The sequence below is a fragment of the Phyllopteryx taeniolatus genome, chromosome 1 (assembly GCF_024500385.1).
Source record: "Phyllopteryx taeniolatus isolate TA_2022b chromosome 1, UOR_Ptae_1.2, whole genome shotgun sequence".
NCBI classification, from domain to species: domain Eukaryota; kingdom Metazoa; phylum Chordata; class Actinopteri; order Syngnathiformes; family Syngnathidae; genus Phyllopteryx; species Phyllopteryx taeniolatus.
Window position 1 is genome coordinate 10479993 of NC_084502.1, and position 24159 is coordinate 10504151.

Genomic DNA, 24159 nt, shown 5'->3' on the forward strand with positions numbered 1-24159 from the left:
CCACCACTGCACTGTTTTGCGCAAAGCATAGTCCAATCCAGTCCAAAAAGAAGCTTACAGTGGGCCGCTGCCAAATAATGTATTTGTAACGTAAATGTCTTGAGATTTGACAGACTTTAAGAAGCAAGGCAAGACCCAAACGACTGGCAGCAATCCCAGTCATACACACAGTAAATGTTGTTGATGTCAAAATCATCTCAGTCAGGTAACTTAAAGCAGTGGTTCTCAAACTGAGGCTCCTGAAACCCCCCCCCATGGTCAACGAGCCATGGCTTAGTTGTTATTTTTTGTTTTTCTTTTTAGAAAAATAGGCCTATTATACTGGAATGAATTCCTATTGTTTTCAAGAACAAAAGGCATTTTCCTTCAAGAATATAGTCATATTTTTTGAATAAATAATGGCATCTTTTCTAGAATCAAAGGTGTAATATTATGCGACTAAAGTTGTATTTTTGAAAGTCACTGCTTAAAATGTGACTCTCTTCACTTGTTAAACTTTGACTTGAATATAAATATATTATGTACATATATATATTTCATGTTTATAAATCTGACGTTATTTATAAGATTACTACTTTTTCCTTCCCAACAAAATATAAATGTATAGTAGAGATTTTAAAAAATACTAAAATAATAATTTTAATATATATATATATATATAGGCGGCACGGTGGCCGACTGGTTAGAGCGTCAGCCTCACAGTTCTGAGGACCCGGGTTCAATCCCCGGCCCCGCCTGTGTGGAGTTTGCATGTTCTCCCCGTGCCTGCGTGGGTTTTCTCCGGGTACTCCGGTTTCCTCCCACATCCCAAAAACATGCATGAATTGGAGACTCTAAATTGCCCGTAGGCATGACTGTGAGTGCGAATGGTTGTTTGTTCCTATGTGCCCTGCGATTGGCTGGCAACCAGTTCAGGGTGTACCCCGCCTCCTGCCCGATGACAGCTGGGATAGGCTCCAGCACGCCCGCGACCCTAGTGAGGAGAAGCGGCTCAGAAAATGGATGGATGGATATATATATATATATATACATATATATATATATTTTTTTATTTTTATTTTTTTTTAAATACTCGGTAACCAAAATTACAGTCTCGACGTTAATTTGGTATTAGAAAAGCTTTTAAAAATTAGGACATTTCTAAGTGAGCCCCAAACTTTGGAACAGTAGTGGATATATACGACAGTGTGTTTTCATGGTAAACATGAAATTGTGGTGTATATGGCTTCTTTTATTCTAAATTTGTAAGAGTAGTACAGTAATGGAAGCCTGACAGCATACCAAGCACTGCCGTGACTATTCCACTATACAAACTGCAGAGGAAAAACATCTTATTCCGCCCCTATTTTTATGTAGATTTTCACCCATTTTGGATCAAAATAAACAAAAGAAATCCTATGATGACCAGCAGCACAACATCACATCAAAAATGATATGCAGAACACAATAGATAAAGTAAAAAGCCAGCCCATTTGCCAGCATTTCCCTGCAGATCTTTTTGCCAAAACCGTATACAATAAACACAGGGACGACATTATCAGAATCAGAATCAGAATCATCTTTATTTTCCAAGTGTGTCCAAAAAACACACAAGGAATTTGTCTCCGGTAATTGGAGCCGCTCTAGTACGACAACAGACAGTCAATTGATCGAGAACACATTTGAGACATAAAGACATTGACAAAAACAGTCACTGAGCAATAAAGGGTTGCTAGTGATCTAGTAATGCCGGTACAATTTTATTTTTTGACAATTGTTCAAAAAGATGCAGAGTCCTCTAGCACTTAGAGCAGTTCGAATGACTAATATTGCAATAGTCCGGTGCAATGACCATTGTGCAAAGGGCACCGAGACTTCAAGCGAGTAGTGCGATAATCTGGGACAATGTTGATTGTGCAAATGTTGCAGATACTCCTCAATGCAGTGACCACTAAACTGCAGGTACTGGTGTTAGGATGATAACTTCAAAAATTATGTATGGCACACTCAATTTTATTGAGGAGAACAGTGTAGTTGCCATACCGACACCGGATCACCTACTTTATAGTATTATTGTTACACAAGCTAGTTCTAAAAGGGTGCATGCTTGTACGTATAACCAGTGTTTACCAACCTTTACTTAAAACAAGATGTCAATATTTTACAGAAAACTATCATGGCAATCTTAATCTCAATTTACTCACCAAAGCAAATAAAGTATGTCTTCATGTTTCTTGCAAAGCAGAAACTCTGTAGCAAAATGTTAACATTTAACTAACACTGCTTCTAACCTTCTTAACATAACTTTAAAAAATACTAATACTCTGGTTGCCATTATTTTCCATCACTTCTTCTATCAAATTCAATTTTTTTGTTAAAAATTGACAACATAATCAAATGGGCTTTCACTTGCACACTTTTCTACCTTAAAGGTACTCAAATCACTTCAACAGTGTCTCCTCATTCATGGATGGATGAGTGAGTGAAATTGACACCTTGTTTTGCACTTTTCTTCTCTCTACCCAGAGTTTTGTAACAACTCAATTTGCATCCTGTGTTACATGCAAATGATTCTGTGAATGAACATTGGATCCAGAGGCAAACTTTATAATGTGTTTAGTTTGGCGACTGCTGCTGCTGCCGCTGCTGCTTATTGAGGCCTAAAAAGCCTTATTAAATGCTCAGTGCGCAACCGTACCAACAGTTGCGGCATGTCAGCCAACGTATGACATCGACTTTTATTTGTCTAGAGACTTTCATTTTACTCCCTACATTTGAAAACAGATATCTGTACATTGTACTCCTTACTTTGTCAAAATAGGCTTGTCACTTTTTCCAACCTCTGCAGATGATATCAAAAAAGATGTAAATAAAGAAAGAGGTAAAGATGCGGTTTAGATCTCGTTAGGTGTATTTTTTTCAATTGTTATCATTAGCTAATTTACCGGTACCATTTTCTATTACAGTATGTTGTTTTGTTTTGCCTGCGATTGGCTGGCAGTGTGTTAAAAACACAAGGAATATTCCTTCGGTAGTTGGAGCTACTCTATTACCAGAAACAAGCTGCTATAACAAAATATATATTTGGGACATCAACACATAAGTAGAAAAACACATAAAACACAAAACACATTCGACTCATTAAGCAATAAAAAGGCGACCAGTAGTGCAGTAATACTGATACAACGACCATTGTGCAAATAATGCAGAGAGTACTCAAGCAATTTAAAGTGTTCAGTAGTGTAGTAATACTGATCAACAACAGTTAAGCACATAACGCAGAGTGACTAAGCCTGGGGGTTGAGGGTGAGAGGCAGGGTACACCCTGACCGGGTCACCAGCCAATCACAGGGCACATAAAGACAATCAACCATTCACACCCACCCACAATTTAGAGCACGTGTCAAACTGGTGGCCCTGGGCCCAGATCCGGCCCGCCACATGATTTTATGTGGCCCACGAAAGCAAATCATGTGCGTCGACTTCATGTTTCTTGCGACAATATTGAAACTGCAAATTGTCTTCACTTGCAATACCGTTAATAATTTGCAAACACTTTTTGTTGTTGTTGCCAATCCGCCTTTTAAAATGTTTTTAATATTTTAAAGGCTTCTGATTTCAAAATTAGTTATCCATCAATGAAAATTCATTTACATGGGTTTACAGCCATAACGGCCCTCTGAGGTCATAACTACGATGTGGCCCATGTTAAAAATGAGCTTGACACCCCTGATTTAGATTCTTAATTAACCTACCATGCCCGTGTTTGGAATGTGGGAGGAAACCTGAGTACCCGCAGAAAACCCACGCAAGCACATACAAACTTCACACAGGAAGATCAGGGCCCAGATTTGAACCCATGACCTCAGAACTGTGAGGCAGATGTGCTAACCTGTCATCCAACGTGCTGCCTAAAATTGGTCAAGTGTAACAATTAAATAATTGATCAACTGAGAAGATTGCCAGGGGGAAGAAGTAACTGGAATGTCTGCTGGTTTTAATGTTGTGCTGAATTATCAACACAATTTATCGAACATTTTAACAACAACGACAGCTGTAGCGAAGTGTTGTACATCAGATCAAGCATAAAACATAAACCAAAATAATAATAATAATAATAATATTATTATTATTATTTTGGTTTATGCACTGTATTTATTATTATTTTTATTATTATTTATTAATAATAATAAATACAGTGCACCCCGCCTACTTGCAGTTTGGCACCAGTGGATTCACCTATTCGTGGATGTTTTTTTCTCGTTTCAAAATGTTTTCCCTTATTTTCAAAAAAACGCTGATTGGCACTATATCCCTGCTTATTGAAGAATTTTTGGGGTTAAATTTTTTTTTTTTAATGCAATTATAACGGACAGATTTTTGCTATTCACGGTCCGGCCCAGTCCCTATCCCGCGCAAATAGCGCGGGTCCAGTTTACATAAATAAATCTATAACTCAAACAATCAATCAATCAATATTATTTTCTAATGCAAATACTGTATATGAGAAAAGCTCCCTTCACATCAGTCAAAATGGATAATGCATGAAACTGACAGTGAAAATCTTTACATTTCAGTCTACTTTTTAAATGTTTGACTATAGACGTTGAATCAGTACTTTTTGAATCTGTACTTCCATTTAAGTATGGCGTGTGAGCACTTTTGCCACCTCTGTCCACATTAAAGTTAATCAAGCACAACAAGTGATGATCACTATCATCATCTCAAAACGACAACATCCATCATGGTGGGAGGGGTGTGGGGGGGGGGGGGGGGCAGCTTCCACGGCCTTGTTAACAGGCTCCATATCTGTGACACACCTCCCCGATAAGAGCCGTGTGAAAAAGCCAGACATAAACGGCGCTGACATTGTCGCGCTCGGGCCCCGACCGCCGAAGAGCGAAAGAAAAGCGAGAGAGCAGACTTTCCACACAATCCGCTGAGCACAACTGAATTCAAACGTGCACTCACCAAATGGCCGTTCCATACTTGAGCTGACCTGTGTGTTTACATTGACCATGTCGTCCTCCTCCAAAGTGTCCTCGCAAAAAAGGATGTGTTGAATTCTCCTTTTCCTGCCAGTGTGAAATGTGAAAGTGTGAGAAGAGTGTTGGTGTAAGGTAAGGCCGGCGTGGCCGCTGTTATCTTATTGATTTTCCTAATCTGGGCAAATGTGGGTGGGGAGGTTAAACAGTAACCAGGCTCGTATGGACAACAATCTATATGGCGGCTGTAACTATGGCAACATGATGATAGAAACTCAAATAGACAAGTTATGATGTGCTTTCTCATCATCGCACAGCATCACAAGTCGAGACCTGAATAGGCTGTTATTTTTAAATTAATCACAAAATCAATCAAAAATACCAATAAAAATGGGTTTTTAATGTCTGTGTAGACTGTAAGTCATCCAGATCATGGTGATCCGCTTAAGTTGAATTAAGGGAACTGGATTCTCAAATTAGTTTTTTCTTCTTTTCTAAAAACATTCCAAAATATATTTAAGCAGATGATGCTATTCGACTAACAAAATTAGGTTAATTCAGGGGAAGTTTTTTTTACAAAATAAGAAAGAAATGGTGAGAAGAAAGACAATGAGAAGTAGAGAATGTACTTCTACTACTAGAATGTACTGTATTTTCATAACTCCCGCATCATTAGGGTAATAATGTAATTGCCCAATTTATTTTTAACTTACTGTCACATCAATAAAAAATTCCAATTATGCTTGTTTTGTCTCTATGTCATCCAGGTCGTGGTAAGGTTGAATCGAGTCAACTGGACTCTTCTTGTTTGTTGAATTTGTTTTGCTTTTTTTTTTTTTTTTTTTTTTTTTCTTGTCTTCAAAAATGACTTACGCAATTATGCTGTTAGGCTCACAAAATGAGTTCATTTAGAGAGCAGGTTTATACAAAAGATGAGTGAAAGGGTGAGGAGTGCATGAAAGAGGTTGAGGAGTGGAGAATGTACTGAGGGTGGCAGTCAACAAACTCCGTGATGGCTGACCTCATGCCTTTTTTGTTGTTGTTGTTGTTTTGTCCACGGTACTCTGCTGAAAAATATCAATTTAAGACAGCAAGCCCGACATTGGATTCACTTTTACCCATTTTTTTCCCCCTTGTGGGTTAGAGTTAGTTACAAGTGTGTCCGCGTTCCATGAGCCCATTTGCGGCTAATGACACAGCCGTCCAACTCTCTGTCGGCATACCACAACGATGATGATTTATTGAGTCCGGAAAAAAATATTTTGCCCATTTTATATATATCGAACGATAAATCGATATAGTCGTTATCGTGACAGGCTTACTAATGACTCCTCCCTACCTTTGCTTTGAGCCAATTCAAAGCTCTGGTTTGATTATGCTCGTAGTATTTCTATCTCGCTCACGTTTTGTTTTTTTCGCATGTCGAGTTGTACAGCGGCGGCACGGCTCTATTTTTCGCGACTAGCGCATGGTGAGTGGCAAAACTTTGTGAGGGGGCGTGTTAGACCAGGTTGTCGTAATTTCGCACAAAACTCAAACGCCCGTGGGAGGTAAACGCTATATTAATCAAATATTACTTCAACAAAATCTAGAATAATTACTTTAAAGAGATGAATAATTTATTTTGTATCAAAAATTTTATATTTTTCAAAACAAGTGTGCACGCCAATGCATGCCCTATCCCATTCTGATGGCCTCAGTTAAAAAAACCACAAAAAATACTGTTGTCTTAATAATTGGAGCCTATTTATTGTATCCTTAGTTATCATAAGTCTACAGACATTTAATAAAAAGTAATAAAAAAATCAGAAGAAGAGTTATCAGAATACAAGGGTGTTAGGCAGAGACCAAGGACAATAAATACTATTTTAAGTTGTATAAGATTATCCTATAAGATTATCCTGTGGTCTGAGGTGTGTTAAGCGTGAATTTTTATTTTTAAAAGTGGTTTCTCCAGATGGCAGTATTTTTTTTATTATTATTTTAAGTCTTTATTAACGACATTTTCCATTCTACAACACTCCTGCCTCTGATCCCTTCGCACTCGGGAAACATCAGCGCAGCGTGTACCGGTTGTGTTTGTTCTTCATTTTTGTTGGACCATCTTTGATCATGCAAGATTTCTGTCTTTGAGGACTAGATTCTCGATCAAAGGTGGAGCAGAATCTTTGTGTGTGGTGTTTTGTGTTAAGATTATAGGAGCAGACCACGCACAGTACAACCAAAACTGTTAAATGCCTTATTTTTTATTTATGAATTATTATTATTATTTATCTCGTGTGTGTGTGTGTGTGGGGGGGGGGGGGGTTGTAACAGATAATCAATCTTTTAAGATTTGAAAAATCCTTTTGTGTGTGTGTACCAGTTCTAAGTTGAAAAGGTTGTGAGAAGAGTGAATGACTAATGTTTGTGCTACACAATAAAGCCGCGACTAAGTTTCCTTCAACAAACATAATTGACCAGAAGATGGGGAATTAAATAACGTCGTAGGTGGAAAGTCACTGTTGCTCTTTGCTTTGGTTTGGTTTAAGGAGTTTTGGGCTCCGAGTGAGGCGTTTGACACTTGATTAAGGGACAGCCCAAGAGGGCGGGGTGTAACCTCAACTGATTTCCTGGTCGGCGAAAACAGCACGAGAAGGTAAAGTTTAAAACCTAACAAATCTACAAGAGTTGGCCACGCTACGTTACCATTTAGAGGCACTTATCACCACCCGACCGCCACTTTTTCTACTGAATCCTAAGTTTCAGTCAGTTTTGACCCGTCCTTTGCTAACTTTAGCTAGCTAGCATGCGAACAACGGAACGAGCTCGAGTCTTAATTGTGGGGCTCAATTCACGTCTCAACCCACTCGAACAGATAACACTTAAGCCCTGTGCATATATAACGTTGTTCATTTATAAAATGTTTATTTATTGTTTTTGTGAGCGCTCTTATAGGGAGTGCTTGTTTTCATCCCTAGTAGAGCTCTGGCGGGCGGAGTCGTTCGTTCGTCACAAATTTAACATCAGAAAAACCACCACCAAAACCAAAAATGTTACAAAACAACATTTCATATATATACTGCCAACGCGACCCGACCTCGGATAAGAGGTAGAAAATAGATGGATATATATATATATATATATATATATATATATATATACACACACACACACACACACGGGGAAATGGTTTCAAAGTATGTTGAAGTGATACATCAATATTAATGATCTCGTATTAGTTTTCTCACAAATGCACTTGCTCGCTGTGAAATGTGGGCGTGTTTATTGAACACAAGTTAGTACCTTCTGGCTGTCACTGTATGACGCTGGCATAGATAGATTGACAAAAATAGATGATTTGTAGTACATAATAATCTTTGAAACGTTAAGTTTAAGGGCCACATTATATATATTTTTTAAAGGGCCGAGTCATTATTGGATGAGGTTAAAAGAATGTGTATGTAAAATTGTTTATTTAACTAATTATTCAATACAATGAATGTTAATGTGTGTGTGTAATTGTATGCAAATGTATTTTTTATTTGAAAGAAATAATTATTTCATTAAAAATAATGTAAAATGTGGATTTTATCGAAGTGTTTTTTACATTTTTTATTTTTATGTACACTAACCGATTTTGTAGAACAAAATTTTAGATTTAGATATAGTTTATTTTACTATTTTTAAAATTGTATTATGTAAAATTAATTCATCAAATACAAATTAAAAAAAAACGATCAAAAGGTTTTTTACTTATATATTTTATTTTTTTAACAGTAATTAACCAATTATTGAATGCATAAATTCATAAAATGTTAAATGTTAATGCAAAATTGTTTATTGTTGTAATGTATTATTATTTACAATAAATTAGTTAAACACATAATTAATGAGCTAAATGGAAAAAAATGCAATGAATGAACATTTTCCATGACCACTTTTAGGAGTAAAAAAACCCGACTAAATTAATGCAACAAATGTGATAGGACTCTTGAACCCCTTGAACTAGATCCTTTATTTCCTTTTTGTGACATGTTTGTTGTGTCTGTGTCCAAGATGAATGTGGGCGTGGCTCACAGCGAGGTCAACCCCAACACGCAGGTGATGAACAGCCGAGGGATCTGGCTGGCCTACCTGCTGCTAACTGTCGTGCTGCACGTGGTCCTGCTCAGCATTCCCTTCTTCACCGTGCCACTCGTATGGACCCTCACCAACGTCATACACAACCTGGTCAGTTCCACCAGGCGGCTTCGCGGCCATCTAGACTAGACTGAGGGTAAAAAAAATGGAACTGAATGAAATCTTTGGTTAATTTCCAAGGGCAGTTAAACTGGGGAATTTTGGAAGTATTTCAAATTGGCAGGATGAATTGGAGGGTGGCGTGCCCTCTCCAGGTCGGGCATGAGATCCTACCCCAAGTGGAGGAGTTCAAGTATCTTGGGCTCTTGTTCACGAGTGTGGGAAGAATGGAACGGGAGATCGACAGGCGGATCGGTGCAGCGTCTGCAGTGATGCGGACTTTGAATCGGTCCGTTGTCGTGAAGAAGGAGCTAAGCCGAAAGGCGAAGCTCTCAATTTACCGGTCGAGCTATATTCCTGCCCTCACCTATGGTCACGAGCTGTGGGTCGTGACCGAAAGAACAAGATCCCGGATAGAAGCGTCCGAAATAAGTTTCCTCCGCAGTGTCAATCACAGGTTGTGGTCAAAAGTGAGTAAGTGTTTTCTTGTCGTCCCCCCCCCCCCCCCCCCCCCCCCCGTGCAGGTGATGTACCTGTTCCTGCACACGGTGAAGGGCACGCCCTTCGAGACCCCCGATCAGGGCAAAGCCCGTCTGCTCACACACTGGGAACAGATGGACTATGGCGTCCAGTTCACAGCTTCGCGCAAATTCCTCACCATCTCGCCAATCGTTCTGTAAGTGCGCCTCTCCTAAATAAGCACTTTGTCAAAACATTTGTTCACTACTCTCAAAACGTAGTCATCATTGAACCTTGAATTTTTTTTCCAAAGACCCCCTCATAATTATAACTCATTATAATGACTGTAGTAATGAGTGTGATCAATTAAATTTTTATTAATTCATTGATTCATTAATAATTTTAATATATAAATGAATAATCCAAACACCAGTTAAATCAAGTTAACCGTTAACTACCATGTGTACCTCTAAATGCATAGGAAAGAAAAATTAGTATTTTTGAGAAAAAATAATATAATGTAATATTCTGACATAAAATTTGGTGTAAAAGAAAGATGCAGAGGAAAAAATGTCAGGCAATACTTGGCTTGACTTAATCTCGGGATAAAAAGTTGCAATTTCACCAGAATAAAATTGTATTTTTTGTACTCGAAAAAACATTAGGCCTTTATTTTGTAAAAATATTAAGTGAATTTCAAGAATAACTTTATTCTGGTAATATTACCTTTGATTCTGGATAATATTCCTCTATTTGCTGAAAAAAATAGGACTATAATCTCAGAGAAAATGGGCTTTTCACTAAAAAAAAAAAAAAAATGTTTATTTTGTTAAAAAAAAAAAAAAAGACTTCATGCAGGTATTTCAGATTTATCTGATGGTATGTCACATATTACAACTTTGAATTGCCCACTTATTGCAGGTGGGTCTGGAAAGTATTCCCGGCAATAAATGGGGGTTTACTGTAAATGGTTTTTGTGGTCATCTTTTGTTTGGTGTTTGCTATTTTGTTATATTATCACCACTTTAACGAACAATGACGTGAATAGTGTTGCTTTCTTGGCAGGTATATTCTCGCCAGTTTCTACACAAAGTACGACGCGACACATTTCCTAATCAACACGTGCTCGCTCTTGAGTGTCCTCTTGCCAAAGTTGCCTCAATTCCACGGAGTGCGAATATTCGGAATCAATAAATACTGACAGAACTAAATGAACCCTGGAATGTAACAACTCCAAACACTGGACTTTTTGTTTGTTTTGTTCTTACGTTATTACTCTTATGTATGAAATCTGTTTGTGCTGTCTGTGTGGAGCCATAAATGGAATTGCTGTTTGCGACGAGGCGCCGCTTGTGTTTCATGGAAATTTAATTATTCTTATCGGGAGGGTTTTATTCAGTGACACATCATTTGTTCTTACTGTGGACGAAGCAACACTTTTAACCTGCAGATTTGATCATTACTTTAGGAATATCGCTCGCTAACTCTTTTTTGCCCCATTTTTGGAGTTCTTCATCTGTTGTGCATATGATGATCTTGAAAGCTGATTTGAAATCGTTTGTGTATATCAGAAAAGGCTCCAAGTTTGTAAACTGTACACATGTGACTATTAATGTGAATTGTTGTTTCCATCCATTGCAGAATTGCAGCATTTTTGTGTTTTCCCCCAGCTGTTCAGCGAACTATTCCTGTTTGCATTTTACACATCAGCAATAAAGCTTCACTTTGCTATGATAGTCATCTGATTTTACTGTTCCTAAAATGATCAGTGAATGATTGAAATCATTGCAGGCCACATTGTAGTTAGGAATGACCCCAAAGTTATGACTGAAATACATTTAACTGTATAAGATTATTATTCCATAACCACATTTGCACCAGAATTATGTAGCTCTGTAGAAAATTAAGACCAAAACAACACTGGGCTTTTTTTTTTTTTTGGGGGGGGGTGTCAGGGGTGATGTTGACTTTCTTGTTTTCTGCAAATAAATGACTTTGTATTTGGGTGTTATGTTGTTTTATTGAATTAAAAATGTCCATTTTACTTGCATACCTAGAAATAGCAAAATTATATAAACTGATGGTTTAACAACATAAAATTCTAGTGACATTTTTTCTGGAGTTATTTAGTCTTTTCGGTGACTGACATTCACTCCCAGATGCAGTCAGTGCAGATGTTCACCTGCCAAAAATCTGTTTTGCATGTTGTGATTTGTCAAGTACTCGTCAGATGTCACCCGAACAAAATTACAAAAGATTTACCGGTTTGTTTATTATACAATTGACAGGTGAACAGACATTCCAGAGACCAAACTATTTTTTTACAATCATTTAAAAAAAAAAAAAAAAAGTCTACAAACAACACTGCAAAAGTTTTAGGCCACCACTTGCTTTGTTCTGTGAGCCTTTTTCACAGTAGCCAATATGACTAATAATAATAGGCCTCACAAATGTATACACAAATCTTAGAGGAATGGCATAAATTTGAAGATAAATTCACACACACGCACGCATATAAAACTATATACAACTCAATCACTACACAAAGCAAACTAGATTTGATGATTTTAGTTTACAGCTAACTAAAACACAGATTTTACCATCTCCTAAGAAATTTGAATGTTACATAAGAAACAAAGATTTTAATATGGAAATGAGGTTGTAATTGGCCTTCTGAAAAGTATTGTGTTGAATGAATCGGTATAATTTAGGACTTTCACTTTTGGAATTGCAATGCTGAAGTACTCTCCAACAGTATTTTAACTTATTGAGCTGCATCTGTACATGCTTTTTGAAAACGTCCAACTCCCAGAATGTTATTGGCACCTCCCGTCTGTACCCCACCCCCTATTAAGCAGGAAGTAGCCTGCTCACGAGCAACCAAAAGCAAATGCACAGCTCTATGAATTGTTTTCATTTATTAAAAGTTCACCCTTTGTGGAGGTCTGCACTCTACTTAGTGGCATTGCAAAAAAGAAAAAAAAAATGTAATGTGGCCTTGTACTTTTGCACAGTACTATATGTCCAATTAAAAAAAAAAAAGTCCAGGGTGTTGGCGCGCCTCTCGCCCCAAGTCTGATGTCAGCTCAGCCATGGATCGAGTTAAATGGCAGCCAATTGGAGCAAAGCCCCCACGACAGTGTATTCAAACTGTTTGGTTTCTTTTATACATTCACGGCCAGCAACCAATCACCCTCCGTCCGGCAACTTCACTGTGCACAAATGTGACCTTCAGCGAACAACGCTCGTGGACTTCTACAACGTAGTAGCAGCTCCCAAGTCCCAGCGTTAGTCATGCTCCAGAGAGCCATCAAAGTTTTCGAATGGAGTCTGTGCCGGCCCACTCTGGTTTTGGCACAGGCTGGATGGATATTCCTCTTCGTCGTCAGTGTCAAAGAAATCTTTCCAACCATATTCCTGCGCGTGCACCGACACCTCGTTAGCCATCAAGTGAGAGGAGCCCTCGATGAAATCAGCAAACCTGGAGATTGGAGGTGACAGATTTGCTCTCCACCCCGCCAATAGTGTATGCATAATCCTGACTAAAACAATACGATGACATGCAAGTACAATTTAAAATTAATTTTTTTTGCATTTAAAGGGGAACTAAACCCAAGATGGAGAAACTTTGTTGCATCTTAAATGTGCATAAAAAACGCCATCTTGATTGAGTTACCAAACACAGCAGTACAAGTTGCTATTATAACCTTACTTTGCTATCATATACTCAGGCCCACCAACATCAACACCACACCAAAATCATGCTCAATTGCTCATTTAATATGCTAAGAAATCACAAATTGATCACTCTTAAAATGGTATAATACGGCACCAGCTCTTGCCGGCTGACCACTTGAGTGTGGATTTTTTTTTTAGACGAGTGAAAGTAGTTAGGTAGATTTGAGTAAGTTTGTTTTGTACAAAATGGATCGCTGTAAAGCTTCGGTAGGAACCGCAACTGTGACAGCAACAAAGTAAAATCATCACAAGGGGCACCTCTTGGGGGACTGAAGCCTGCTGACAGATTTCCATGGGCTGCACTCCCTGCTGTTACAGAACTTCCGCAAATCGTCCAGAGCACGCAACGTCTCCTCCTCCCCTTGCTTCCGATACTCCTCCTCAGTCAGCAGGCGACGCTTCTCCGGCTTCCAGTGAACATACTGGCGGATTTTCCTGGATGATAACAATGCAAAATGTTCAGAGTCGCAGACGTGACTTTCACAAACATAAAATGCTCATTTGTAGGTTAATATCATCACCATGAACAACTTGGACATCTGGGTAAGCAAATAAGAGTGCTTTTCTGCTGAAGAATGACCTTTTTAATGAATATCAGTTGTGTTTTTGACCAAACCACAAAGTTTTGAATCACATAATTCAAAAGAATGATGCTTCTGAAACCCCTGTGTTGGTTCTACTTGACAAACAACCTTTTGATTGACAGACTGGAGAAGTGCTGTGGGACTTACAAGGATGAGATAAACTGGTTTAAATCATATTTACAAGATCATGAGTTCTTTAATGCACTTGGTCATAATGAGTCTCACTGAAGAAAGATTACATGCGGGGTACCACAAGGGTCTATTCTCGGGCCACTTCTATTCAATATTTACATGCTGCCTCTCGCTCAGCATCATAGAACATCAAAACATCTTATCAGTTATCACACTTCCTGTATGCAGATAAACAAAGCTACATCTGAGAGGCACTACACCACCTCTGTGCCTTACTCTCTCTGGCTGAGTGCACCAATCACATCAATGAGTGGATGACTTAAAACCTTTCCAAAGACTAGTCATTGTTTACAGCCCTAAATCTGAGACGTCAGTGCTCAACTTGACTACATTCCATTGACAGCTACAAATCAAGTAAGAAGTTTTGGCGTGATTATTAACTTGGACCTGAATTTTAAAAGTCAGAACAGCTCCAGAAACAAAAATCTTCTGTACAAACAACACAGAAAAGCTGGTTCAAGCGGTCATTTTCAGCAGTTTGGACTCTCGTAAAAGCGTTTCATATGTCTGAACTAAAGAACAAAAAAAGTCTGACAGCTGCAACTGATCCAGAATCCCGCTGCTCGATCTCTTATTGGTACCAGGAAACTGGACCCAAAATCTCTACACTGGTTTCCTGTGGGTCATAGAATAGATTTCAAAGTCTTACGGCTGGTCTGCAAAGCTTGAAATGGCCTTGGACCCAAATATATTCAACAGCGTTTAGTACCTATGACACTTCCAGACCCCTCAGCTCGGCAGTTGTCGGCATTTTGTCTGTTTTCAATTATCCTGCTTTTATGTTGGGCTTTATCTTTTGAGTCATAACAGTCCGCTGAGGGAAATGATGTGGCTCGCAATGGAAATAAGTTTGACACCTCAGTCATACATTAAAGCTTTTTGGATGGATGGTGACGGCCTGTCACCAGTATGACAGCTCTCTTGCACCATCTAGTGTCAACACTCACCTTATTGCAACTAGTGCCGTCATGATGGGGTACTCCAGATTCTTGGCAAACACGGCTGCCACGATGATCGCAAAGGAAACGTGCTGAATTTGAATTCCCAGATAAATGAGGAGCAGGCCGAACAACTGCAGCGTCCAGGACAGGATGTTGATGCTCTTGTCATCCACCAGCGGGCCATAACGGTAACACACGGCGAAACTGACGAAGCCAACAGTGCTCATATAACCTGCGGAGGGGACGAGACAAGTCTGATTCGAACAGCGCTATTAACCCTAAATAGCGTTTCAAATTTCTGTGAGTTTGGAATGTCTCCCCCGCAATGAAGGCGAGATGGGTGAGGGGGGGTTCACTGTATTATCTTATCCAATTTGTACGTACCTAAAGCCACGTGCCAATGTTCTCGGAGGATCACGTTCAGGTTCCTGCAGACAAGCTGGATGGCGTACACAGAGAACGACCAGCCGCCGACAATCAATATGTAAAAAGGGCTTTTCTGTGGAAACATAAAGGGTATATGTGCTTTTAGACTGACGTGCATACTTACTGCTCTTTTCAGTAGAAGGTTGCACAACGCTACCCTTGGCAAAAGACGAGCCAGTATGAAAAAGAGAATGATGAGAGAAGCGATCATTCCTGTGCCCATGCCAGCTGAATAGAAGAAAACGTGACTCCTAATAATTAAAAAAAAAAAAAAAAAAAAAAAAAGTTAATTTGTGACATAACAGAAGTGCCTCAAAAACCTTCAATAACTTAGTTTGCGGAATTTAGATCAAATGTACCTGCTGAGGGAGTCGGCAAAGACAAATAGCATTACTCCAACGAGGAAAACCAAAAACAAATATATGTCAAACTCTGAAAGGAAACAAAAAACAATGTGTTAGCCCAATACAAATTCACTTTTTTCACATAAAACACGGACACTATTGCGACTTACTACGAAGCGACTTGACCGTGTACTTGGTTTCATCACTGGGCCCGACCTTGAAACACGTCTTCTTGCTGAACAGGTGGATGTTGATGGTGGTTTCATTGTGGCCCTCATGCAACAAATTCTGCAACCAGTTCCACACTGTGAAGCGCTCCAGCTGGAGCAGCTCCTCCTCACCTTGTACCGCCTCCGCCTTGAACACCTTGGAACTCCATATTCGGACCTGACGGATTCATATTATAGAGCCACAACCATTTATTTGCCTTTGGCAAAGTAAAGAACGAGGAGGTGTAAAAGGGAACATAATATGGTAAACTGACTTTGCATGTTTATTGGAGAACCCGGAGAAAACCCCGGCTTCCTCCTACATTCCAAAAACATCCACGTTAGCTTCATTGAACGCTCTAAATTGTCCCATCGGTGTGAATGTGAGTTTGAATGGTTGTTTGTCAATATGTGCACTAGAGCTATGTGATATAACGATAAACACAGTGGGTACGGAAAGTATTCAGACCCCCTTAAATGTTTCACTCTTTATTATATTGCAGCCATTTTCTAAAATCATACAAGTCAATTTTCCCCCCTCATTAATGTACACACAGTACCCCATATTGACAGAAAAAAAACAGAATTGTTGACATTTTTGCAGATTTATTTAAAAAAAAAAAACTGAAATATGACTCAGCCATAAGTATTCAGACCCTTTGCTCAGTATGTAGTAGAAGCCTCCTTTTGAGCTAAGACAGCCATGCGTTTTGGGGAATGATGCAACAGGTTTTTCACACCTGGATTTGGGGATCCTCTGCCATTTCTCCTTGCAGATCCTCTCCACTTCTGTCAGGTTGGATGGTGAACGTTGGTGGATAGCCATTTTCAGGTCTCTCCAGAGATGCTCAATTGGGTTTAAGTCGGGGCTCTGCCTGGGCCATTCAAAAACTATCACGCCGTTGTTCTGAAGCCACCCCTTTGTTATTTTAGCTGTATCTGTATCAGTTTGTTTGTTTGTTTGTTTGTTTTTAGTTGATGGGCAATTTGTAAATACTGTACATTATTCATTATCAAAAGAAATGGAGATGCATGCACCAGATTTAGCAGAAAGTTAACTTCCATCTGTAGTCCATCTATCGTCAGATTTCCTGCATCGCTACTGAGGGAATCCTGTCGTTTCTTTTCCTCCACTAAATAATGTGCTTGCACCGAGTTTATTTATTTATTTATTTAAATTCACGTCATTTACAGCTCAGGACACACAGCCAACATGGCATCGAGCTATCTACTTGTAAACAGTATCCATCCACACTATGACTATATTCTTCTTTGTGTCTTCGGGCTACATTCATGTACGGCAGTCTGAACTCTGCACCATCGCCATCTCATCTGCATACTCCTTTTACACGGTGCCCCTAATGTTCAGACTGAGACATCACAGGGAGACCTTCAGAACAAGTTGAAAATCTTCCTAAAACTCAACCTCTGAAACAGTTCATTTATTAGTACTTTTACTGGACAAATGGTAGGCATACTTGAATGTTGCATTTATTTTAATTCTTTGCCCTTTACTGCCATCCTTGAAAAGTGGTTATACTACCAGATATTTTCAATGGTATTTATTTGGCCGCTGGATATTTGTTTTTTATTTTCAGAATTATTTTTTATTTTATTGTGTTGTCAATTTAAAATGCGTAAAATTGTCATTAGTAGTAAAAAATACTACATCAGGATATAAAATTACCATATTTTCACGACCATAAGGCGCACTTAAAAGTCTTAAATTTTCTCCAAAATGGCCGGGGCGACCTTATAATGCGGCGCGCCTTATGTGTGCACCGAGTTCCAAAATCTATAAATGTTGTTGTGTGATGAGCACTCCGCTTGACTGACTGGGAGCATTTTGTGCCGACACGCTGCTTATACAGAGGAAAAGCGGACGTGGCTGAGGACGGCGGGCGGCCGTTAAAGGGGGAAGGGTGCGCGTGAAGGAGGACGCTAAAGGCACGCCCCCAGTAGGTATATAGCGCCAGTATGTGCATTGTGCAAAACAACATCGGTTTGGCTAAGGACCCCCGAAAATGACTGCGGTCAAGCCAGCCTCCACTTGTAAAGTAGCAATCAAGCCAGCCGCCCCTAATTTTGTTCATACTAGGCATTACGGTAATAAGTCTCCAACTCGCGGCGAAAGCCACCTTCAAAATAAAAGCTTCCCAATAATATGGACGTCAATGCTCTTCAGTTAAGGAATGCAACCAGCAAGGTTAATTTTAATCTTGAGATGCATTAAAATGTTTAGTTTATTAGTTTTCTGAGACTTTATTTTGAAATACAATATCAGATCGTCATCAAACCTCTTTTAGTGGAGTCCTTGGTGGTCTGTCACACAGATCTGGACTTGTCTTGCGATACCAATTGGATTATGTTGGGGTGGCTTTGGCTCAGTAGGTAGAACAGGTTCGAATCCCTGCTACGACTGTCCGCATGTCGAAGTGTCCTTGGGCAAGACACTGAACCCGAATTTGCTCCCAGTGGGCCTGGCAGTGCCTCACATGGCAGCAGTCGCCCATTGGTTTATGAATGTGTGTGTGAATGTGAGGCTTTCTAAAGCGTAGATAAAGCGCTATATAAGTGCAGTTCATTTACCATTTATTTTTCCTAAGATATCAAATAAACTAAATTTTTTAATGTATCTCAACATTCACATTAATTTTGCTCGTTGCATTCCTTAATCAGAATCATCTTTATTTTCCAAGTATGTCCAAAAAACACACAAGCAATTTGTCTCCGGTAATTGGAGCCGCTCTAGTACAACAACAGACAGTCAATTGACAGAGATCACTTTTGAGACATAAAGACATTGACAAAAAAACAGTCACTGAGCAATAAAGGGTTGCTAGTTATCTGGTAATGCCGGTACATTTTTTTTTTTTTGACAATTGTGCAAAAAGATGCAGAGTCCTCTAGCACTGAGAGCAGTTCGAATGACTAATATTGCAATAGTCCGGTGCAATGACCATTGTGCAAAGGGCACCGAGACTTCAAGTGAGTAGTGCGATAATCTGGGACAATGTTGATTGTGCAAATGTGACAGATACTACTCAAATTGAGCAGATGCTACTCTGGCATGAATGGCCAGTATTGGTCAACAACAGATATGCAAATAGTGCAGCATGGCGAGACTACTACAGTGAGTGCATGAGTAATATATAATTGGCCCGACAGAAATGTGACAGCTAACTCAGGCAAAAAAATTGGCAGCATGTTGCAATGGAATTGTAGGTTAGCTGTTTAAGAAGTTGATTGCAAGAGGGAAGAAGCTGTTGGAATGTCTGCTAGTTCTAGTTTGCATTGATCGGTAGCGCCTACCTGAGGGAAGGAGCCCTAAGAGAACGGTGACCGGGATGCGGAGGGTCCGAGAGGATTTTGCACTCGCTTAGTTGTGGCAGCGTGCAAGTCCTCAAGAGTGGGTAGGGGTTACCGACAATCCTTTTTTTTGATTGTCCGTTGCAGTCGGAGTTTGTCCTTTTTTGTAGCAGCACCAAACCAGACTGTGATGGAAGAACACAGGACTGATTCGATGACCGCTGTGTAGAACTGCCTCAGCAGCTCCCGTGGCAGGCCGTGCTTCCCCAGAAGCCGCAGGAAGTACATCCTCTGCTGGGCCTTTTTGAGGACGTAGTTTTAGCGTGCATGCATGCTACCGTATCTTTTAAGCTAGCGTATCTATTACCATGCCTTCGCCCAATAATACGATGCGCCTTATGTACGTGTTAAATACAGAAATAGACCCCGTAACCGAGACTGCGCCTTTTAATACGGTGCACCATATGGTCGTGAAAATACGGTACCTGTATCGAGATGTACATTTTTGTATTTATCGCACCGCTCTAATTTGCACTGTGATTGACTGCCAGACAGTACATGGTGTACCCTGCCTCTCGGCCAAAGCTCAAATTTCTCACTCAACATGGAACTGCTGATACAACCTACCTGAATTCTTGTCCAGGTTTGCCTCCAGTTTGGTACGATGGAGTTTGCGTAGCAGAACAGGTTGGATCCCGATAGTGTGTACTCCTCTCCGTCCCTGAGATCGATTATTGGAGGCTTGCTACCTGGATTACAAGAGCAAAAATGTTCAAATGCCACACTACGACGGCATCGGCAGCACATTTTCCATCAAACGTTAAGCAGAGGTGTCAAACGTATGGGCCAACTGCATCCACTTTCTGAAAAATACTCACTTTAGTTTGTATGGTGTGGTGAGTCGGTTCAAACTGTCAAGATGTTCAGATGGATGTGAAAATATATGTCAATTAAAAATTACTTTTAAATCTTGTTGTTTTATAAAAAGTACATCCAGAATATTTGATTCACTGTGATCTGTAAATTGCACGTGTAAATGAAAACACAGATTCGTAACTGTTGAAATTGCACTCATTTTTAAGAAAGTTCAGATCATTCAAATGATTTGCAACAACATAATCATCAATAATAAATGTGAATATTTTCCAAATGTACTTGTAATTATTTCCACCAAAACAATGGGATTTTTTGGGTCGTTATGGTTAGCTTATTAGTATTATTCTTTCATTTTTTTGTCCTCGATTTTGGGCACGTGGATTTAGCAGAGGACCAACAAAATGCATGTTCTTTTCATATTACATTATCGGGAAATCCCTTCACCCCCTCGTTTTGGAAATTTTTGAATTCGGTTGAGATTTTCTGTGGTTTTGAAAAGATGAAAATGTTCCTCGATCACAGGATTTGGAAACGATAGAAAATAAGTACTTAACACATCACAATTTTTCTCACCAAATATACTTCGAGAGGTGCCATTGACCTGAAAATCTCACCAGATGTTGGGAACAACCCAAGTAATCCATACATTCAAAGAAAGTAGAACAAATAAGATCAGAAATTAAGTTGTGTAAAAATGTGAAATCACACAGGGAAAAGGTATTCTCAACATTCCAGTAAGCACGGTTGGGGCTATAATACGTAAGTGGAAAGCCAATCATACCACCATAAATTTGCCTCGATCAGGTGCTCCTTGCAAGATTTCTGACAGAGGAGTTCAAAGAATAATCAGAAGAGTTGTCAAAAAGCCAAGGACCACCCGTGGAGAGCTTCAAAAAGACCTGGAATTAGCAGGTACTGTTGTCACAAGGAAAACAGTGAGTAATGTCCACCGCCTTAGCCTGTATGCACGCTCACCACGCAAGACCCCATTGCTGGAGAAAAAAAAGCATGTCAAAGCTCGTTTGAAGTTTACTGAACAACATTTGGACAAGCCAGTTACATACTGGGAGAATATAGTCTGGTCTGATGAGAGCAAAATTTTGCTTTTCAGCAAATGGTACTGGTAAACTTGCCATTATTGAAGGAAGGATGAATGGGCAAAAGTACTGAGACATTCTTGACAAAAATCTGCTGGCATCTACGAGGATGATGAAAAGGAAGGGCGGACATTTCAGCAGGATAATGATCCAAAACATACTGCCAAGGAAACTCTCAGTTAGTTTGAAAGAAAAAAAATAAAGCTGCTGGAATGGCCCAGCCAGTCACCTGACTTGAATCCAATCGAAAATCTGTGGAAAGAACTGAAACTCAAGGTCTATAAAAGAAGCCCACGGAACCTTCAAGATTTGAAGACTGCTTGTGTGGAGGAATGGGCCAAAATCACACCAGAGCAATGCATGCGACTAGTTTCTCCATACAGGAGGCATCGTGAAGCTGACATTGCAAAACAAGGCTTTTGTATAAAGTATTAAATAAATACCAGTTGGCGTCTTCAATTACTTTTTACCTGTCATTTCACGTTATTACACACAACTTAATTTCTGATCTTATTTGTATGTACGGATTACTTGGGTTGTTCCCGAGATCTGGTGAATTTTTTTATGCCAATAGCACCTTGCGAAATAAAATGGTTACATTAAATACTTACTTCATTATACTTTTTTCTCTGTTAAGTTTGAAGTAAATCTGACAATGTGCTTGCGCTCAAGTTAGACCCGAAATAATTAGATGGCTCCAGTGGACGCCACCATTGAAAAATCGGAAAATGGCCCATTAAAACATCACATTTTCATCTCAACTAATACGAAACATCAGGGCATTTTTTTCTACCAAAGAGTCAAGGTTTCAGTCACACATTTCCTAATGATTTACATGGATTTGTGAGCAAGTAAGTAATCCTTATCTGATTCTTATAAACTCGGGCTCATTTTATTCATGCATCACTCCTCTATCCAATAAAGTCGTCTATTTACATATACAGTTATTTTGATAATTTTAGTCACATACCTATAATTAGGCCAGACCACAAATATACACCCTTTCGCTAGAAGGTCATTATAAGTGGGCTAGATTGTTTTTAAAAATTAAAGAAACGTTTTCAACAGTAGAACAAATGTGTTACAAACGTGAACTGCCCTTGTGGATGAATCAATTATCTATCTATTATCTTTTTTTATTTTATTTTTAAAATACAAGACACTGGCAAGTTATGTGTTATTTGCAATGCATACAACTGCTGAGTTCAGATGAACTTGTATGGCTTCTGCTGTACAGGATCAACTACAAGCTAACTTACAGCGCAGGCTAAAGAAGGACACAGTCTCTTGTCGCGTTACGATAGATATATATGTATCTAAAGACGTCGTTATATCGCATATTACCTGTAGCTTCGGACGAGGTTTGTGGCAAACACAACAGCAGCACCGTTAAAACTATGAAACGGCCTCCTGTCGTGATTATTCGGTTTCGCGCTTTCATGCATCCCGCCATGATGAGAGCACCAGCTTCATGTCTTTAGCCCCGCCCTTTCCGTGCCCGTTTTGATGCGTCAGAAGAAATCCAACCAATCAGGAAGTCGCATTGCCAGGTCGGTTGTTTCTTTTTTTTAATTTGTCGCCTTAAACTTTATTCATCACTGTAAGGCAAAATTTTACATCGGTCTCTTAACGAAGTGGTTGTTGTTGTTCGAAGATAACCGTTTAAAACATAAACAATAACGTCGTGTAGTCAGCCGTATGTGGAACATCACGTGACAAAACCCGGAAAACGGCATAGTTGGCTTCCTGCTAACGAATCTGACTACGGTTTCATTACGTGATTGTTAGAAGCCGAACTTGATAGAATTTTGCTTTCTTCATGGCTGGTGCCTATAGACAAAAGTTAAATACATATACATGCTTTATTTATACAAATAAATACAGATATATGTAAACACGACCGAATCCCACATATGTGATGTTGTTATTTTTGGTGGCTGTTTTTCTGTAAAGGGACCAGGACGAATGATCCGTGTAAAGGAAAGAATGAATGGGGCCATGTATCGTGAGATTTGGAGTGCAAACCTCCTTCCATCAGCAAGGCCACTGAAGACAAAATGTGGCTGGGTCTTACAGCATGACAATGCTCCCAAACACACCGCCCTGGCAACGAAGGAGTGGCTTCGGAAGAAGCATTTCAAGGTCCTGGAGTGGCCTAGCCAGTCTCCAGATCTCAACCCCATAGAAAATCTTTGGAGGGAGTTGAAAGTCTGTGTTGCCCAGCGACAGCCCCAAAACATCACTGCTCTCGAGGAGATCTGCATGGAGGAATGGGACAAAATACTAGTAACAGTGTGTGAAAACCTTGTGAAGACTTACAGAAAATGTTTGACCTCTGTCATTGCCAACAAAGGGCATATAAAAAAGTATTTTGATGAACTTTTGTTGTTGACCAAATACTTATTTTCCACCATAAGTTGCTAACAAATTATTTGAAAATCAGACAATGTGATATTCTAGATTTTTTGTTCTTTTTATTGAAAAGCTCAATTTTCTATACCACATTAACAATTAATTTGATGTTATCTTCATTGAAAGCAATGCTTTTGTTTTAATATAATAAGGACATTTCTGACCCAAAATCTTTGAACCGTAGTGCTGCATAGGAGAAGGAAAATGACAAGCTACAATTTAAAGGAAAGGTAGGAGAGACTCATGTGGATAGTCTTTGTTGACGTCTAAATTTATACTTGTAGACTTAAGGTCGAGCCAATTTGATAATATACTGTAATTAAAATAATAATAATAATAATAATAATAATAATAATGGCCAAATAAGAGTAAGAGCTATTTAGCCAC

General features: G+C 39.3%; 3 protein-coding genes across 5 annotated transcripts in view; 1 reads left to right on the forward strand and 2 right to left on the reverse strand.

Moving 5' to 3' along the window:
* Positions 1-5095, reverse strand: part of hnf4a (hepatocyte nuclear factor 4, alpha) — a 30800-nt gene extending 25705 nt beyond the window's left edge. The window contains exon 1 of the mRNA XM_061769946.1: positions 4951-5095. Within this exon, the coding sequence (XP_061625930.1) occupies positions 4951-4999 (49 nt within the window). The 5' untranslated portion in view covers positions 5000-5095. The remainder of the gene's footprint in view (positions 1-4950) is intronic.
* A 2373-nt stretch (positions 5096-7468) lies between these two features.
* ormdl2 (ORMDL sphingolipid biosynthesis regulator 2) lies at positions 7469-11652 on the forward strand. Its single transcript, XM_061769990.1, has 4 exons — positions 7469-7602; positions 9003-9176; positions 9710-9861; positions 10710-11652. Exons 2-4 carry the CDS (start codon positions 9003-9005, stop codon positions 10843-10845), a joined length of 462 nt encoding a protein of 153 aa, XP_061625974.1. The 5' UTR covers positions 7469-7602; the 3' UTR covers positions 10846-11652.
* Positions 11653-11896: 244 nt separating this feature from the next.
* nemp1 (nuclear envelope integral membrane protein 1) lies at positions 11897-22862 on the reverse strand. Of its 3 annotated transcripts, none has more exons than XM_061769968.1 (9): positions 22705-22861; positions 20015-20136; positions 16040-16256; positions 15885-15957; positions 15683-15776; positions 15484-15598; positions 15106-15331; positions 13641-13817; positions 11897-13125 (listed from the first exon to the last, which is right to left on the reverse strand). In XM_061769968.1, the coding sequence occupies exons 1-9, from the start codon at positions 22811-22813 to the stop codon at positions 12933-12935; spliced, it is 1326 nt and encodes a 441-aa protein (XP_061625952.1). In that variant the 5' UTR covers positions 22814-22861; the 3' UTR covers positions 11897-12932. The 3 variants fall into 3 exon arrangements, with proteins under 3 accessions (XP_061625952.1, XP_061625961.1, XP_061625943.1); XM_061769977.1 differs by having other exon boundaries at positions 15484-15538; positions 15650-15776; XM_061769959.1 differs by having other exon boundaries at positions 15484-15776; positions 22705-22862.
* Between the last annotated feature and the right edge of the window lie 1297 nt (positions 22863-24159).